General features: G+C 42.4%; 1 protein-coding gene across 7 annotated transcripts in view; it reads right to left on the reverse strand.

Moving 5' to 3' along the window:
* The window catches only part of AFF3 (ALF transcription elongation factor 3), a 667,929-nt gene that overhangs the window by 510,396 nt on the left and 137,784 nt on the right, over nucleotides 1-19,749 (reverse strand). The window contains exons 1-2 of one of the 7 annotated variants that reach the window (XM_064268476.1): nucleotides 5,554-5,813; nucleotides 1,773-1,847 (exon numbers count right to left, since the gene is read on the reverse strand). The exons of 2 other annotated variants lie outside the window; for them this stretch is intronic. In XM_064268476.1, coding sequence (XP_064124546.1) covers nucleotides 1,773-1,847; nucleotides 5,554-5,699 — 221 coding nt within the window. In that variant the 5' untranslated portion in view covers nucleotides 5,700-5,813. Of the gene's footprint in view, nucleotides 1-1,772; nucleotides 1,848-5,553; nucleotides 5,814-19,749 lie in introns of those variants that run through there. 4 more of the 7 variants (XM_064268474.1, XM_064268473.1, XM_064268475.1 and 1 more) reach the window with 4 other exon arrangements.

The raw sequence follows: 19,749 nt of genomic DNA on the forward strand, positions 1-19,749 counted from the left end.
CTCCCTAAAGAGCTGTTAAAACTCCATGCTGCAGTGGGTTTCACAGTTATGAGCCTTCTTCTGATCTCCGTTAATCAGTCAAGTCATCAAACTACTACTGAATCAATTCTTCCTTCTGATATATTTGACACAATCACTCCTCCTAACTATGAAAAATGTGCCAGGAGGAAGGGGCACAGGCAACGAAGGGAGAGAACGGAAATTGAATTATGTCATGTCGTCAAGGAACTGGGCCTTTTTGTTGAAGAAAATTAATATCTATGCTCCCAAAATATAATTATAAAGTGCCCAGACACCAGCTAGCTGGAAGAACTAAGGAAGAAATAATGTGTTCCTTCCTCTAACAAGGAGAAAATGAAGGGGCTAATTCAACTAATGGTAAGGAATTGAGCTGTTTACTGAAGGAAGGAAATACACCTGCTCGTTCAGCTCCCTGGATGAAGAAATCGCCTCTCCTGTGTAGAGAACAGAGCTAACCACTAGCAATTGGAAAGCACGAACAAAGCCCTCAAAATCAGGCCTGGACTCATTTTCCAGCAGAAGGATTTCGCTTAAGGCACCGTTTCATCATTTTGCACAGAGCTTCCACGCGGTTCAGCAGGCAGACGCCTGAGCTGGGAGTCTGGGCAGCCACTGCTAACTGGTTCTCCCCAAGCCAGCTCCGTGCTGACGGAGAAGCCACACAATCTCTCTGTCCCCCAGTGTCTTCGTTAGAAACCAGGCATGTTTTACGGTGTTGCTGTAAGGTTTAAATGCGAAGGTAATACATAAAAGGGCCGTGGAACACTTCTAGGTGCCATAAAATCCAACGTATTGCTATTAAACCATTGTTGGCAATAAAAAGATCTGTGGGTTTGAAGAAGCTCATCAAAGTGGTGATTTTTATTTATTTATTTTTTAGCTAGGTGGCTATCTTTAATAAAAGAGAGGATTTATGCCACGTAGCTGTAGGGAACACAAATAAAAGAAATACAGCTCATTCCCCTAGCTCTACCCGTTTGATCAGAATGTATTTTACGTTCGCTGTCTAAGGGGTGAGCTGAACGTCCTTCCAGCAAAGCTGGTACAGCACCTGAGGCGCTGCATTTAAATTTAAGATGAGGGAATGTTAAAATACCCAGAACGTGGGAACCTATTAGCATTTTAACGCATCCTTAGTACATTACCCTAAGTTATTAGATTTGGAAGTCCAACCAATGACCTTCATGTAAAAGGAGGCTGCAGTCTGAGAGGCTCGCAGCTCTCTGGGCGGCTGCGTGACAGCAAGCAGCACAAGGGAGCAGGAGGTGGCAATGGCACCCTGATTCACGGAAACAGGCATCAAGCTCAAAGAAATGGAGCGTGACTGTGCCGTCCAGCTGACGGACATGTGTAATAAGAAAGCTCAGCGTTCATGAACATCACGTGGATTTAACACGGACACGAGACTCATGCATGAAGCCGGCTTTAACCCAAAGGCCAATGCTAGGTTTACTATGAACTTGTATGTGCTAACTTTTGGACCAAGACCAACATTTGTAGTTTAAAGAAAAAAAAGCTTGTACTGTACGCATCACGACTCTTCCCTTCTCCAGTACAGAAATCACCTGCAAAGAACCCACGGCCCTGAGCTTCATACACAAGACCTCCACATACAGGCTCGCTGTCCTCAGGCAGCTCATGCCAACCATACAGACAAGACCAGTGGGATGTACGAATGGAGCAGGCAAGTGATCACTGCGGATGATTTCTGCGCTTCTGAGAAGCTCCCCCAAACGTGCCCCAAATAATACCTCCTGCATCTGCTGGCTGACGACTGAAACTCCACAACTAGAGAGTCATTCCTCTGGTTTAGGATGTCTTCACCCCTGTAAGAAATATAAGCACCACAAGAAGGGAAAACTCTTTAAACCTCTTCAGCCTCTGTATCTTAGTGTGAATGAGTTTTCAGCATGTTCCCCAAAAGCCAAAGGGAAAGGGCACAAGAACACTGGGGTACAAAGATGATAGGGACCAATTTATACACTCTACCTGCTTTGCAATGTGGCTTAGATGTTCAAGGCAAAGGCAGCAGGATAAAAGCCAATATCAACAAGGCAAACTTCATGCTCATTGCATTCCCAGGGCCAGGGAGTGAGAATCACTCCACAATTTGGAGATTTTGGAGGTGAGGGGGAGGTTGTTCCTCTTTAACTAAACCTGCCTCACTCTAAACCCCCTTAAGCTGGAAGATGACCAAATGCATTCCACTGCAGACCACTGCAGGATAAAGTTCTCCAGTGAGGTCCTGGCTACATAGCTGGTCTAGGTTTCTAATACTATCAAAGACAGAAAACCCTCAGAATCACATAGACGTAATCTATAAATAGAAATTTCTGGACATTCCTTATGGGTCTATCATAATGCTGTGTCATGCAGTACCCTCCATATCATCAGATGAAACCAGAATACCTAAAATGAAAATTATGTCCCTTCTACAAAGGGAACCCAAAAGGAGAAGCAATACTTCCTTGATGCCTTTCCTTTGGTTTCTCTCCTCCTTCCTTGGTTGGCAGTTCTGCTGTCTCTATTGAGCATTCAGTCCCTCCTAACGGCGACCTACCCGCTCCTTCTCCTTAACTAGAACCACCACTCCTCACATGTCATCTCAGTCCTGAGGAGCTAAAATGTCATGGTAAGAGAACATTTGGACTTCTATCCCCCATCCCTAAACATCTGAACTTTTACCTCTTCTACCAACACCAAGTGTTTTGACTCATAAAGACAGTACCTTCTCTACAGCGAGCCCACCATCCCCTAATTACAAGTGAAGTTTGTGCAGCCACTCACAAGCCCAGCAAGTGCCTTTCCCTTGCTCTTTCACCATTAAAACTCAGCCCTCCTTCCTACTCTGCCATTTAAGCCATGCAATGATGCAAAGAACATGCCATTTGCTTAGCAGCAAAAGGACCTTTCCCCTGTCATCCTGAAAGCTAGGTCAGCTTCTCTGGGGATGATTGACTACAGTTTTAGAAAATTTCAATTTCTGGCATACCATTATATCCATGAAATTCAGTAAGAGTCACATGTTATGAGCTATATTTCTTTGTTACTAGCAGATGGTAGAATCTCCATCATCTGTAAAGTTGCTCCTTATTTTCATGAAAATTACAAGAATCACATTCCTTAAATGTATGTCACCAAATGTATTTATTTATTTTGCATAAAAGTGAAGGCAGCCAACTGCTACAATATTATTTACCACAGATGCATGCGTAACATTCTCAGAAAATAAATCTTTTTAATCAACTCCTTTTGAAAGATTGATTTATTTTTAGAAAAACAAAAACAGCAAGTAAAAAATGTAGTAAGAAGATTTCTGATAATTTCCCTTTTATTTGTTTTTAATCTATACATTGAGGTATCTTGTAGGGTTCAGGCCAAAGCATATTATGGTACTTAGTTAAGAAAAGAGGAAGGCCCTCAATGAGGTGGATGGACACCGTGGCTGCAACAATGGGCTCAAGCATAACAACAATTTTAAGGATGGCGCAGGACCGGGCAGTGTTTCGTTCTGTTGTGCATAGGGTCTCTATGAGTCGGAACTGACTCGACGGCACCTAACAACAACAAGGTAGGAATAGATGCCAAACATGAAATTACCATCATTTCCAAAATTAATTTATTCTTGATCATCTGGTAACAGCATGGAACGAAATGACAGTATTATCTATGGGTGAATTCACTACCTTTCACACATAAGTTCCTTAATTATCCTTGTGATGTCTCTTAGAGAAAGATAGGGGTGGCAAACATTACTAGGTTAACTTTTTTAAAGACCAAGGAACTTAGGATAAGAGTTTAATCATCAAAAGACATCATACAGCAGACATCAGTCGCCAGCATAGCAATGTTCAAAGTCCTTTACTCGTCTCTACCCAGGAGTTACCCATGAGCCAAGAGGTTGCCACTCTTCCTAAAAACCTTATGTCTATAAGCCCAGTATTACTAAAGAGGGAACATGAGCCCCACAGAAGCAAAACAGTGCAAATGAAACAAAAGGAAGCTATTTCCCATTCAGAGAGAACTCTAAGGAGAATTCTGGAATAAAGGCTTGGCTGTTATAATTTGCTTTTTTTTTTTTTTTAATGTACCCTAAAAATAAAACCCCTAGATACAACGGAAGACAAAAATCAGTCTCTGCACAATATGCAAGAAAAAAGTATACCCATGTAATACAGAATTGTGGACTAGAGGGCAGATGAGTGGATAAAAACATTGTAAGCTACAGAGAAAACCAGCTAAGCCTCATGGTACCAACACTTTCATCAAATCCTACCCATTCTCCAGTCTGCTCAATCTTTCCCCAAGCTGCCCTACTGGAGGAAAAGGTGCCGAAGCTCCTAGAGCCCGCCCCCTCGCTGAACCTGTTTAGATCTAGCAGTTCTGGCCAGAAGGGACTGCTTTCTTCCTACTGCACTGATCCAGAGACAGCCCTTTTTAGGCTGAACAATTGGTCCAGAGACACCACACTTTCCATGGAGACTTTCAGCCAAGAGTTGTTGGTGTTGTTACCACTGAGTCGATTCTGACTCACAGTGACCCCATGTGACAAAGCAGAACTGCCCCATGTGGTTCTCCTGGCTGTAATCTTTCCAGGAGCAGATTGCCAGGTCTTTCTCTCACAGAGCCTCTGGGTGGGTTCAAACCATCAACCTACTGGTTGGTAGCCAAGGCTCAACTGTTGTGTCACCGGGGCTACTTTCTGGCAAGAGTATACGCAGCACTCCTTGGCTATGATCATCAAAGTGTTTTATTCTTTAAACAAAAAAGTAATCCCACCTACTGGTATGTGTCTGAGATTGGGATCCAGAGACAATTTAAGCAGAAGGGAATGAACAATCTTTCACCAGTCTTTTGAAGAAAATACCATGTTTTCCATGCTTAAAAAACACTGTCCTCTTCAAAGAGCAAAAATGCAATTTGCTTTTGTCCAAACATATTTATTGAATGTCTTCTGAATGCCACTGCATCAGATGCTGGGGAGACAGTGCTCTGGCCTGTCCTGCTGCTGAGCAGCTAACGGTCTAGGGGAGAGAAGAAGGGGGCCCACTGATAAGCAGAAAACATTGACATAACATGGTCAGAGCATTGGTAGACAGAAGCGCAAGGACTCAGGATGGCTTCCTGAGAGATAGCAGCTTTCAATGGAGTATTGAGGAAAACGAAAAGTGGAGGAGAGGAAAGAGGTAGGGGTCAAGGGTACAAGATACATAATACGCTATTGTTGTTGTTATTAGCTGCCATCGAGCTGATTGAGACCCATGGTGACCCCATGTGTGCAGAATAGAACTGCTCCATAGGGTTTTTGGAAACAGACTGCCAGACCTGTCTTCCAAGATGTCTCTAGGTGGGTTTGAACTACCAACCTTTTGGCTAAGTGGCCTTTAAGAGTATTTGGATAGGTGACCCTTGCTTTCCCTGAACCACCTTACTTCTTTAAAAAGCTGAAATTCCATATGAATTTAAAGTTTCATTTTTTTGGTTTTCTCTATTGCTAAAATGTCACCTTTCCCTTACTGTACACACGCTTACCTGATTCCTTCCTGAAAACAGGTTTGGTTTGGAGGTACGAATGGAAAGAAGAATCCCAGAACGGGAGCCCAGAGACACACTTCCCCTTTCTTAACAGTTTGCTTCAAGGCTGGCCCTGAACAGCCTGGCCAAAGAGGAGACAGCATTTTCAGGTATTTAGAGTCCTGGACAACATGCTAACAAGCCCCCTGGACTTGGACTGGCAGCCATGAGGGCAAACAGAAAAAAAGGCACGAGTTAGAGAGAAGCACATTCTGTAGACACTCTCTTTATCTTTGGAACAGCAGCAACAGTAACTCTGTATTAAAAAAAAAAAAAAAGCTTAATCACTCTAAAATTATAACAATTGCTTTAGATTTAATGAGTCAAGCTAATTAACATCCCTTGTTATTTATAAAGTAAATAGTAAAAGATTGGTAATCCCTTCCTAACTTAGAGAAAAAGAGGACTGTTGAAGTGTACTTGCAAATTTCCTCTTTAGGGCACAAACAGAAGTGATGGCCTGAAAGGCAAAGAGATGTACAAGGAGTGAGCAGGTGACAGAAGCAATTCAGACAGAGAGAGAAGGTGCAGCTAGCGTTAGGTCTTGGCAAAGAGTCAAGAATCCTCCCAGCCAGATTCCTTCGAGACCCTGTGCTGCTGTTGTGGTCATGGCAGTGGTGATGGTGGTGGTGTTGATGATGGTGAGGGTGGTGTTATTGAGTATGGCGGTGATGGTGAGGGTGGTGATGGTGGTGAGGGTCCTGAGGGTGGTGATGGTGATGGTGGTGGTGATGGTAAGGGTGGTGGTGAGAGTGGTGGTGGTGGTGAGGGTGGTGGTGGTGAGGATGGTGGTGGTGAGGGTGGTGGTGGTGAGGGTGGTGGTGGTGAGGATGGCGGTGGTGGCGGTGGTGATGGTGGTAAGGGTGGTGAGGATGATGGTGGTGGTGAGGGTGGTGAGGATGATGGTGGTGGTGAGGGTGGTGAGGGTGGTGGTGATGGTGGTGGTGAGAATGGCGGTGATGGTGGTGGTGGTAGTGAGGATGGTGGTGGTGGTGAGGGTGGTGAGGATGGTGAGGACGGCGGTGGTGGCAGTGGTGATGGTGAGGGTGATGGTGGTGAGGGTGGTGGTGGTGAGGGTGGTGGTGGTGAAGACGGCGGTGGTGGCGGTGGTGATGGTGGTGGCGGTGGTGGTGAGGGTGGTGATGGTGGTGAGGGCGGTGGTGGTGAGGATGGCAGTGGTGGCGGTGGGGATGGTGGTGGCAGTGGTGAGGGTGGTGATGGTGGTGAGGGCGATGGTGGTGAGGACGGCGGTGGTGGCAGTGGTGATGGTGGTGGCGGTGGTGGTGAGGGTGGTGGTGGTGAGGGTGGTGAGGATGGTGAGGACGGCGGTGGTGGCGGTGGGGATGGTGGTGGCGGTGGTGGTGAGGGTGGTGATGGTGGCGAGGGCGATGGTGGTGAGGACGGCGGTGGTGGCGGTGGGGATGGTGGTGGCGGTGGTGGTGAGGGTGATGGTAAGGATGGTGAGGGTGGTGGCGATGGTGACGGTGGTTAAAGATCGGCTGAGGAGTGAGAATTGGTCGACAGTGTATTTAACAAAACCGTAAATCCTGAAGAACATCACCATGTCCCCCACTTACTCTACCGGACTCTTCTTTTTGAGTAAATTCATTGCAGTTCCCTTGCTTGTTCACTTGGTTTTTCTCCAACATCCTAATGCCCCTGGTGCACCACCATCTTTGTAACTGTGATTCTCATGGACTATTTCTCCCATGAACACCTTGATAATGTCCGCACAACTTTTTCTGTTTTTTCTCTCACCACAAAGTTTATCTCAATTTTAATTCAATCTTGAAAAATATCTCCTGAGAGTATCTGCAGATCTTTGATCTGACCTGTTCTAGCAGAATGAGAGTGGGATTGTGAGGCGATTCGTGCCATAATCATAACTTCTTCTGCTCTGTAACTTTGACCAAACTACGGCATTCAAGGGAGTAGCAAAGAAACAAACACCCATAGACAAATTTAGCCCAAAAATATTCCAAAGGAAAGCAACCTTTTTGGATGATCTATGCCATCTTCCAACACCCATCTGGCCCATGTGAAATTCTGCTAATAACAACAACTATTGCTTATTACAAAATGTCAGCCACTGACCAGACGCTTTACATGCATTCTTTTATTTAACAGTCATTAAGAACCCCAAGAGACGTCATCTCCACTTTACAAGTGAAGAAATGGAGACTCTGAGGCTAACTAACATGTCCAAGTCACACAACTAGTAAATGACAAAGCTTGGATTTGCAACCAGGCAGTTTGTCACCAAAGGCTGAATTCTTAGACTCTACTCCACTGCCTTCTGGGGAATCTGCTCAATGATTAGCTTTGACTAATGTTTCCCCCACCCCACCTGCTCAGTAAATGCCAGACAAAACGGTGTTAATTTTCAAATCATAAAAATTTCAGTTTATTCTTCTAAGATTTTCTAAGCCTCCTTGGTTGACATATGTTAACTTACAGAATTCTTCTAAAACGCATGTATAAAACATAGGTACATAATTAAAATGAGTCAGGACTAGCAATTAAGTAATACACGAGTACTGATTTTTTAAGCAGAAGACTACAAGAGTTGTAAGGCAAATTAATGCCCCATTTTATCCATTTTTTTTTAAGTGTGGAATTCTGCACACAGAATTCCTTAAGAATTACAGATAACCACAGTAAGTGCACTTTATAACAGAACTAACGTGGACAAGCCACTGCTGCAATCTGGTATTAGACACATATCTCTTCTTCACTGATCATTTACTACCTCCCAACTCCACTCCTAAGTCGGGGGAAATGATTACTGTTTCAAATCTCTCGGTAAATATACCCTAGCGAGTTTTTAGATAAATGACAGAAAAGTGACAGCTCTGCATTTCCAAGGGTTAAACACTTTTCCTGAGGGATCCCAAGTCTTTGTGTCATGAGAACAAGTGTCAGACTCCAGTGGAGTTGTTGCATGATAAATACAACACCAGGCTGTATAACAAGTGGCTTTCAAAGAGGCTTTCCATGCAGTGTGAACAGCAGAAATTAACTTGAGTTTCTTAACAGGACCTTTTTCCTTTACAATATAAAAGTACCTTGGGATGAAGCCATTACTCTGATTTACCATCTGCTCCTTGGTAGAATATAAAGATGCAACAGAGCCTCACAAAAGCAGTAACTTAACCAAATGGGACCCATTCGCAAAGTCCCTACTATGCTGTTTCCAAGAGCTCACTTCCAGGCGGCAGCACAGAGCCATCGTCAATCTAGGCGTCCAGGATGAGAATGATGCTTATTCCCAGGGCTTCCAAGTTAGAGCCAATAAATTACTTTTCCCCCATCAGATGTTCAGTTAAATTTCATTTTCACTTCACAATATCAGTTCCTAAACTTCAGCACAAAGGAATTTTAAAAGCCATATACATACATGTCATATTTTATACAGCATGCCTAAGATATCTGCTTTAACCATCAACCCCTCCCATACAATCCCTTCTGTGGCCCCAGGGTCATGGTTGTGGTGCCGTAAGTTATAAAGCAGAAAGGTAGCCGAGTCCTGTCATCTAACTCCCTGACACTTCAGTCAGGTCAGGCTCCTGACACAGGAAGCTCTGAACCTCAGAAAATTAGCCTCAAGAATGGCTCTTCCTAAATCCAACTCCTCAACTTCTTTACCATTCAAAACCACTAAAGCACTGACTGGTTCAATAGGATTTCTGAAAAGGAGTAAGAGTCACTTTTCGTGGCTGGTATCTGCTGACCTGAATTAATTTACCTGTGAGGTACAGGGCTAGCCTTAGGCTACACTGAAAACAAATAGAAGTCGAATTAAAAGGACATGCATGGCCTCAAATATCTTCTGATATCTAGTCAACCTGACAAGCCAATCATTAGGGTCTTCGATGTTGACAACAAAGATGCAAACTGCTATAGAGACTTATTAATTTACCTGGGAGGAAAGAAGGCCCTGCTTTGAAGATGAGAATGACTTTCTTTGGTACAGAATATTTTATCAGCTTAGCTAGAGATCTCAGTGAGTAAAGAGGGCAGAGAAGAAGGAAATAGACAATAAAAATGCGTCAGTATCTGAAAGAGGAAACAGAGCAGCCACTGAGAAGGTCAAGATTCTGTGGGTCACCCAGAAAGCGGTATTAAGGCATGAGGCCAGGGGCTCGGTTCCTCCGTCAAAGGGGAAACGGAAGCCAGTGAGCAGATTCTCCCTCAACTTCCTGTCCTCCAACCTTTCCCCATCTTACCTGCAATCTCATGTCTTTAAACCCCTTCCTCCTCCTCATTTCTAAGGAGCTGTCCTTCCTCCTCCTCTCCAGGCTAATTCTCCCACCTGAGCTCTGACCCCTAAGCCCTCCCACCTCCCAGAGATGCCATTTTTTCCTGTTGGGTCATTGATTTGGTCTCAATCGACCCTCTCTCATCAGCAAATAAACACATTTTCTTTAAAATAAAGAGAATGATAAGCCTTCCCTGGCCCTCTGTCCTTTGCTTGCTGCTGCTCCTTCTCTTACCAGCCAGAGTTGTCTGCAGAACTACCTACAGAACCCATGTGATCTTCTTCTTATCAAGGTCGCAACTTCCTTACGGTGAAATCAACGGACATGTTTCATTCCCCAACATCCCACGCTGCTAACAATGACTTCTTAGAAGCTTTCTTCCCTAGGCTTTAAGGTACTGTACGCACATTGTCTCCCTCCTGCCTCTCCAGCTATTCCTGTGTTTGCCTTGCACGTTTATTTTTCTATGCCACTCCTTTAAAAGTTGTCGCTCAGAGTTCAGTGCAAAGCCTCCTATGTAGGACTTGACTCTTCTCACATCACAGTCTCCCTGGGTGATGTCATTCATTCCTTTCCTGTAGGTGCCATCTTTATGTTGATGATGTATGTGCAAGGCTCCAAGCTCCACCGAAATCTCTCTTCTCAGCTCCAGACCCAAATATCCATCTGCTACTTGGCCTTCTCAAGTCAGGTTTCCCACAAAGTCCAGCAAATCTATACTTACTCACCACCTTCTTCCACTCCAGCCTCCACCTCTGCTTCTGATGCCTATCTCAGTGGATGGCACCACCATCCACCTTATTGCTCAAATCAGAAAGCTAGGCATCATCTTGACTCTGCCATTTTCTATACAACTGTCCCCATCATCCAATCAATCCCCCAGTCCTGTCAACTTTACCCCTAAGTATCACTCAAATCTACCCTCCTTTACCCTCCATCATGACCACCCCAGTCCAGGCCACCATTACCTCACTCCCTGATCCCTGCAGTGCCTCCTACTGGGTCCCCAAGTTGTTCTTCATGCCTTAGTCCAACTGTCCTGCCCCATTAAAGCCAGAGGGGAATTTCTAAAACAGCACTGTGATCACGTCACTACCCTGGCTCCACCTTGCCCTCAGGATAGAATCTAAATCTGCTTTCCATCCCAAGGACTTGGCCCTTGCTTATCTCTCCAATATCATCCCTCAATTTCCCCAATCTCTATGCCTGCCCTCTTGTGAGCCAAGGCATACACTTTTCTCTCTGCCTGAAAACCTCTGCCCTGCACCTGCCTAACTGCTGATTCTAAAGGTCTCAGCTCAGTGCTGCCTCTCTCTGGGAAACATTCCCTATCTGCCCTGAACAGATCCCATGATGCCACCCTTGACTGAGGTACACTTCCTATGTCCTACACTGTTGCTGTTCTTGGGTGACATCCAGTCGGTTCCAACTCATAGCAACCTTATGTACAACAAAACAAAACACTGCCCAGTCCTGTGTCATCCTCACAATCCTTGCTATGTTTGAGCTCACTGCTGCAGTAACTGTGTCAGTCCATCTTGTTACGGTCTTCCTCTTTTTCACTGACCCTCTACTTTACCAAGCATGATGTCCTTTTCCAGAGACCGATCCCACCTGATAACATGTCCGAAGTATGTGAGACATAGTCTTTACCATCCTCACTTCTAAGGAGCACTCTGGCTGTACTACTTCCAGGTAAGATTTGTTCAATCATTTGTACCATGAGAGCCCATAGTATACTCAATATTCTTCACCAACACCATAATTCAAATGCATCAATCCTCAGATTATTTGCTCAGCATACAAATTGAATAAATATGGTGAAAGGACACAACCCTGATGCACACCTTTCCTGATTTTAAAACATGCAGTATCCCCTGTTCTGTCTGAACGACTGCCTCTTGGTCTATGTACAGGTTCCACATGAGCACAATTAAGTGTTCTGGAATTCCCATTCTTTGCAATGTTATCCATAATCTGTTATGACCTACATAGTCAAATGCCTTTGCATAGTCAATAAAACACAGGTGAACGTCTTTTTGGTATCTCAGTATCTCTGCTTTCAGCCAAGAGACATCTGACATCAGCAATGATATTCCTGGCTCCACGTCTTCTTCCAAATTGGCTTGAATTTCTGGCAGTTCCCTGTAGATATCCTGCTGCAACTGTTTTTGAGAGGTCTTTCGCAAAATTTTACTTGTGTGTATATATTAATGATATTGTTCAGTAATTCCCACATTCGGTTTGATTACCTTTCTTTGAATGGGCACAAATATGGATCTCTTCCAGTTGGTTTGTCAGGTAGCCATCTTCCAAACCTCTTGGCAAAGATGAGCGAGCACTTCCAGCATTGCATCAGTTTACTGAAACATCTCAGTTGGTATTCCAACAATTTCTGGAACCTTTTTTTTTTTTGCCAATGCCTTCAGTATAGCCTGGACTTCTTCCTTCAATTACATTGGTTCTTGATCATATGCTACCTCCTGAAATGGCTGAATGTCGACCAATTCTTTTCGCTACAGTAACTCTGTATTCCTTCCAACTTCTTTTCATATCTCCTGTATCGTTCAATATTTTCCCCATAGAATCCTTCATTATTGCAACTCAAGCCTTGAATTTTTTCTTTAGTTCTTTCAGCTTGAGAAATGCCAGCATATTCTTCCCTTTTGGTTTACTAACTCCAGGTTTTTGCACATTTCATTAAAACACGACTTTGTCTATTGAGGCACACTTTGAAACCTTCTGTTCAGCTCTTTGACTTCATCATTTCTTTCATTCGCTTTAGCTACTTCATGTTTGAGATTGAGTTTTAGAGTCTCTTCTAACATTCATTTTGGTCTTGTCTTTCTTTCCTGTCTTTTTAATAACCTTTTGCTTTCTTCATGGATGATATCCTTGATGTCATCTCACAACTCATCTCGTCCTCAGACGTTAGCGTTCAATGCATCAAACCTATTCTTGAGACGGTCTCTAAATTCCGATGTGATACACCCAAGGTCGTACTTTGGCTCTCGCGGACTTCTAATTTCCTTCAGCTTCAGCTTCTACCTACGTATGAGCAACTGATGGTCTGTTCCACAGTCAGCCTCTAGCTTTGTTCTGATGATATTGAGCTTTTCCATTGTCTCTTTCCACAGACGCAGCCGATTTGAATCCTGTGTATTCCATCAGATGAAGTCTATGTATATAGTTGCCATTTATGTTCTTGAAGAGAAGTATTTTCAACGACTAGGTCTTTGGTCTTGCAGAATCCTGTCATGCGATCTCTGGCACCATTTCTTTCACCAAAACCATATTTTCCAACTACTATTTCTTCTCCTTTGTTTCCAGCTTTCACATTCCAGTCACCAGTAATTATCAATGCATTTTGATTGCATGTTTGGTCAATTTCAGATGGCAGAAGTTGGTAAAAATCTTAAATTTCTTCACCTTTGGCATTACTGGTTGGTCTGTAAATTTGAATTATAGTCATATTAACTAGTCTTCCTAGTAGGCGTATGGATATTATCCTATCACTGACAAGGTTGTACTTTAGGATATATCTTGAAATGTTCTTTTTGATAATGAATGCAATGCCATTTCTCTTCAATATGTCACTCCTGGCATAGTAGGCCATATGATTGCCTGATTCAAAATGGTCCGTATCAGTCCATTTCAGCTCAGCAATGCCTAGAATATCTACCTTCAAGCATTCCATTTCATTTTTGACTGCTTGCAATTTTCCTAGATTCATACTTCGTATACTCCATGTTCCAATTATTAATGGATGTTTGCTGTTTTCTTCTCATCTTGAGTCATGTCACATCAGCAAATGAAGGTCCTGAAAGCTTTACTCCATTCACATTATTAAGTTGGACTCTACTTTGAGGGGGCAGCTCTTCTCCAGTTGTATTTTGTGTGCCTTCCATCCTGCGGGGCTCATCTTCTGGCACTATATCAGATGAAGTCCCGCAGAGGAGACGGGTTTCCCACTTCTGGATTCAGAGTGCTCACCTCTCAGAATTAGCTGAGAACACTGCCTGGCTCACAGTAGGCACTTAATCATCATTTGTTGAATGAATGAACAAAGGAATGAATCACCAAAGTTCTTTCTCACTCAACCCCTTCTTTCACTAAATAGGCAGGAACGATCAGCAATACTGTAAATAGATTGCTCTTCCCAAGACAGTAAAGCACATGCTATGTATGATAAATAAAGTCAGATGCATTCTGAAAGAAGCAACTTCAAGGAGTTGATAAAGCTATGTTTTACCTTTTTTTTTTTTTAATGACTGGCACAAAGAGAAATGTATCATGTCCTTTGGCAATTAAAAATCTACATTTTTAATAGAAGACACTCTAATAGCCCAATGGGAAACACTGGAAAATTATGAAACTGGTAAATTGCTTGAACAAGAAGCAAATGATTCAGAGTCAAATGAGAATTACAGAAGAAGAAACAAAAAGAATATTTCCTACTACTGGGCCATAACTTCTAAGGGCCATCCCTACCTTCAAAGATATTAGCATCAGGCCAGGAATTAGGGGACACAGGTCTAAGGCCCAGCTGTGGACAAGTCAGCATCTACTCTGTGTGGTAGGCCTTCATTTCAAGCAGAGGTAATAAGCCAATCCATACATTGATCAGTGCCTATAAAAGCAAATGAGGCAATGAACAGGGATGTGTCTGAAAATGTTAAAGTGCTCTGCCAAGGTGAAGTAGTACTAACTGGACAGAAAGTGGCTAAAATGCCCACAATGCAGAAAGAAATCTCACTCTTCACCTATCTTAGGCAGGTGTCCTGAGCAAGCCTGTCATTAAATACTGACTCTGACCCTGTGAGTTCATATTTATTAAATACACCATTCACATTTAGAATTTCACTGCAGCACTATTTATGGTCGCAAAATCAAACCTTTAAAACCAATTAAATATACATTCTTAGGACACTGGTTAACAAATTATGGTACTTTATGGGATGGATGGCTGTGTAGCCATCGAATGGAGTAGATATAAACGTATATTAAAAAAAAAAAAAAAAACACAGTTCCCATCAAGTTGATTCCGACTCATAGCGACCCTATAGGACAGACTAGAATGACCCCATACGATATCCAAAGAGCAGACGGTGGATTCAAACTGCCAACCTTTTGGTGAGCAGCCAAGCTTTTAACCACTGGGCCAGCAGGGCTCCATAAATGTATAGATATGGAAAAATATCCAAGACCTACATATTAAATGAAAAGAATAAGCTGTAGATGAGCATGAATGATACCATCCCTTTTGCATAAAACAATATATGGTTTATTCAAACATGAAAAGTTTAGCTCTCCTTGAGCTGAATGACGGAGTGGGAGGGAATTCATATTCTCCCACCTTACGTAGACGTTTACAAGCACATATTGCTTTTTTAATACAAAGGAGTATATATTTTTTTAATATTAACAATGTAAGTTTTAATTTGTTCTTCCCCTTCTGACCTATCGATAAACATGCAAAATTTAGAATGAAGGCGATGACTGTGAGTACAGCACAGGAAGACTGTATGTGTCACACCATAGCGGGATATTAGCTTTCCTCACCAGGCCAGGTCTGTTTTCTCCCCTCCCCACCACCCCAAGAGGAGGAACGAAGCCAATCTTTAACAAACCTCACCTCTGGACTTTAATTCCAGCCAAACTCCACATTGATCAAGCACTTTCAGAATCTCTCAACAATTACCTTGTACTTGGCGAAGTAAAAAAAAAAAAAAAAAAATCACTGCATTTGTCCTGATAGCATCTACTTGCTTTCCCAAGGATAACTCAGAAGACAAGCAGGTCTTCTGATACCAGGCTGGGAGCTTCTCTTGATGAAGTCAACTTCTGCTTCTTCCAAAGGATACACAGCTTCAGGACTAAGACCCTGAATACAGAGGCAACTGGATCTTTCTACTCAGAGCAGGGATAACAACTTACATCAGAAAGGGTTAACTGAAATTCCACCCTCCAGGTACTCTAACTCCTGCCCACAGGTTTACTAACCATCCACTCTGCTCCCTTGCTCCTTGTCCCCCACATGTCTCCAACCTTTATCATTTCACCAGTGCTTTTTTTCAGTTTTTGCACGACACTGTGTCATGGATTGAATTGTGTCCCCCCGAAATATCTGTCAACTTGGCAAGGTCATGATTCCCTTGTATGATTGTCTACCATTTTACCATCTGATGTGATTTCCCTACGTGTTGTAAATCGTATCGCTATGATGTAATAACATGCGTTAGCAGCAGTTATGTTAATGAGGTCTACAAGATTAAATAATGTCTTAAGCCAATCTCTTTTGAGATATAAAAGAGAGAAGCAAGCAGAGAGACATGGAGACCTCATATCATCAAGAAAGCACTGCTGGGAGCAGAGCGCATCCTTGTGACCTGAGGTTACTGCGCTGAGATGGTCCCAGACCAAGGGAAGACTGATAACAAGGACCTTCCTCCAGAGCCGACAGAGAGAGAAAGTCTTCCCCTGGAGCTGATGCCCTGAATTTGGACTTGCAGCCTACTAGACTGTGAGAGAATAAATTTCTCTTTGCTGAAGCCATCCACTTCTGGTATTTCTGTTATAGCAGCACTGGATGACTAAGATACACTGTCTCCTTATCTCCTAACTAGTCAAAATTTGTTTGCTGTTTCAGGAATACTATTATTTCTTTTTCAACAAATCATAAAATTGGGTTTTCAGATAAAAAATGAATTGTTCTTTGGATTATGACTGTTTCCTTTGTTCCAAATATTGACATTTTAAGCAGTTGTTTCAAACTAATATTTATAAACCTTACATATCAATAAAATTATCATTAACAAAGAAAATGCTCTCTCTGAATATAAATCTTAAACATATTACATTTTCTTCAACATTGAGATCCAGTAGTTACAGCTCACAACACATTTAGGCAAAGTGACCACATCTCCTTTAATATTTCCCGTTGACCTTTTAATATTATATGGGCTATTCAAAGGGAGACTAGACCTCATTCCCAGTAAGACGGTTTCACTCTTTTTAAACATCTTTTTTTATTGAGATATAATGCACATACCATAAAATGATTTCACATAAAGTGGTTTTTACTATATTCACAAAGTTGTACAACTATCACTACTATCTAAGTTTAGAACATTTTTATCACCCCTGAAAGTACCTCCGTATCTATCAGGATCCTTCCCCATTCCCTCTACTTGCAATGTCTGGCAACCACTAACCCATTTTTTGTATCTACAGATTTGCCTGTACTGGACACTGAATAAAAATGGAGTCATACAATATGCAGTCTTTTGTGATTGATTTCTTCCACTTAGCATAATGTTTTTCGAAGTTCATCTATGCTGTAGCAGGTATCAGTGCTTCATCCCTTTTTACTGCTGAACAATATTCCATTGTATGAATATTATGGCTTAACCCTAGAACATTTCATTAATATAGTCACGAAACTGCTCAATGTGAGCTGTGCTATGTGCCAAGGCACCGAAGATTCGATTTCCATTATGAAGATGATCATAGCACGAATACACCTCAACACAATACCATTTGTTTCCTGAATTACACATTTTTGCCTGAAATCAACTACTTCTGTGCTGAGGCTGGGTATTTCATTTTTCAAATATTATGCCATTTTCCAGATGGGACATTTAAACACTTAATTACATTTTGGGAACTAGAATACTATATTTATACATTTAGACCAATGATTTTCAATCTTATCTTGAAACCACCTGGGAAGCACAATAAAATACATTCCCAGCTCCAACCTCTAACCAACTGACTCAGAATCTATGGGGATGGAGCCTGGGCATCCAATTTTTTCGAAGAGTCTCCCGGTGGTTCAAAAATGCAGCCAGGTCGAGAACCACTAATTTAAACCTTAACTATTCAGGCTGTGGATTGAATTGTGTTCCCCAAAATAGGATGGAATCCTACCCGCTATTCCTGTGGCTATGAGGCCCTGGTGGCACAATGGTTAAGCACTTGGTTACCTGGCAAGGGGGAAGACAGATGCTATCTGATGACAATGGAAGCGGATGAATTTACAAATCAGGAGCTCCAAGGTCTGCCAGACACTAGAAGCTCAAAGAGACAAAGAAGAATCTCGCCCTATAGCAGCACTCTGAATTCGGACTTCCAGTCTTGTGAACTGTGAGAAAATAAATTTCTGTTCTCTAAAGCAGCCCTCTTAGGGTATTTCTGTTACAGCAGCACTAGGTAACTAAGACACTACAGCCTTTGCAAGCTACATCCCATTGTAAAGAACAGCCATTAGCTGTGTAAGAATAGAATTCGCATTGTTACGCGCACTTCGGACGGTATGTCTACCTTTATTCTCCTGCTACAATATTAATATTATTATCATATACAAATATTTAGCTAGCTCAGTACTGTTTTAACCCTAAGTCAGATGAAATAGATATGAATCCTAATTTTCAAAACTGCCAATATGAAGCCAAAAGAAGTTCACCCAGAATCCTCTTGATGTCCATTTGATACTCAACTATTTATCACTATGAAGTACTATACAGTATAAATAAAGTCACCAGTCATTTCCTCAATTATTTCCTTTGGAATCGACTTTTATTCTTTTCAAAGAGAATTCCAAACATATAGAAATCTATATTCCTCTAGTTTATTTACAAAAATCTTAAATGAGGGAATCCACTGGGAAAGTTATAACTCACTGAGAAGAGATGACAACTCTGAGTATTAGTTTCGATTCAACTGTCCAGAGTTTAATTTGCGTCTGTTTTTAAATTAAAAGTAGAAATTAAAGTGTGATGATTTGGGTAAGAAATCTGAATCAGCAAACTGAAAAATAAACTTGCTTATTTTTAAAAAGCCTTTAAAAACACAGGGTGAGAAGAGAGAAAACTAAATGGAAAGTGGAGCCAGTGTTTTCTGAGCACTTGTCTATGCCCAGTAATGAATACCCTGCAGACAAACGCGAATCTAGAGAGTGAAATTCTGTGACCTTCCTTAAACTATCATTAAATCTTTTAAAAAATTATCGTTAGAATGCTACATTTCTTTAGCATTTGTTTTCCCGCCAATGCTTTTGCTATTAATTTTTAATTATACATTACTTGAATATACTCTCATTTTTTAAAAAAGAAAGAGAATATTATTGTATCAGTTAGGGTCCAGTGAGAGAAACAGAAGCCATTGTGAGCAGCTGGAGCAGAGGGAATTTAATGCAGGGTATTAGCTAAACAGATGATAAAGGAGCTTCGAAGCCAAAAGAGATAAGGGAACCCACAGAGCAGCAGGAAACTGCTGGCACCTTAAGCCACAGGCATGTGGTAGATGCTATTGTCTCCTGCCCAAATGTCTCTTCAGGATCAAGACATCACTTTTCCATCTGCTGGGAGTATTATCTGGTAACAGACAGCTCGCAGTTGAACCCTTCACTGGGAATTGCCCTTGGCAGAAGGGAGCAGTCTTGCCAAAGTTATGCCCCATCCCCAGGGGAAGCCTCCCCCCAGTGACTTGTCAACATGGAGTACAAATGCCAGGATCCCTTGTCTCAATTCTGAGTCACTCTGAAGAGGCATCTCAGCTCCAGAGCTCCCTATGAGCTCTGCAAAAAAAGAGCCAAACCAAACCTGTTGTGTCAAGTCAATTCCTACTCATAGTGACTCTACAAGACAGAGTAAAACTACCCCATAAGGTTTCCAAGGAGCAGCTGGTGGATTCAAACTGCCAACCTTCTGGTTAGCAGCTGAGCTCTTAAGCACTGGGCCACCAGGGCTCCACGAGCTCCGCATCACAATTCAACCTCTCCCTCTCCCCATCTTCTTCCTTCTGCTCTTTCACAGGTGATTTCCCTACTCAAATCCTGCCTCTATAATGTTAACAAGGTGGGATGGTCAGCAGTTTGAAGCCACCAGGCGCTCCT

The sequence above is a fragment of the Loxodonta africana genome, chromosome 15 (assembly GCF_030014295.1).
Source record: "Loxodonta africana isolate mLoxAfr1 chromosome 15, mLoxAfr1.hap2, whole genome shotgun sequence".
NCBI classification, from domain to species: Eukaryota; Metazoa; Chordata; class Mammalia; order Proboscidea; family Elephantidae; genus Loxodonta; species Loxodonta africana.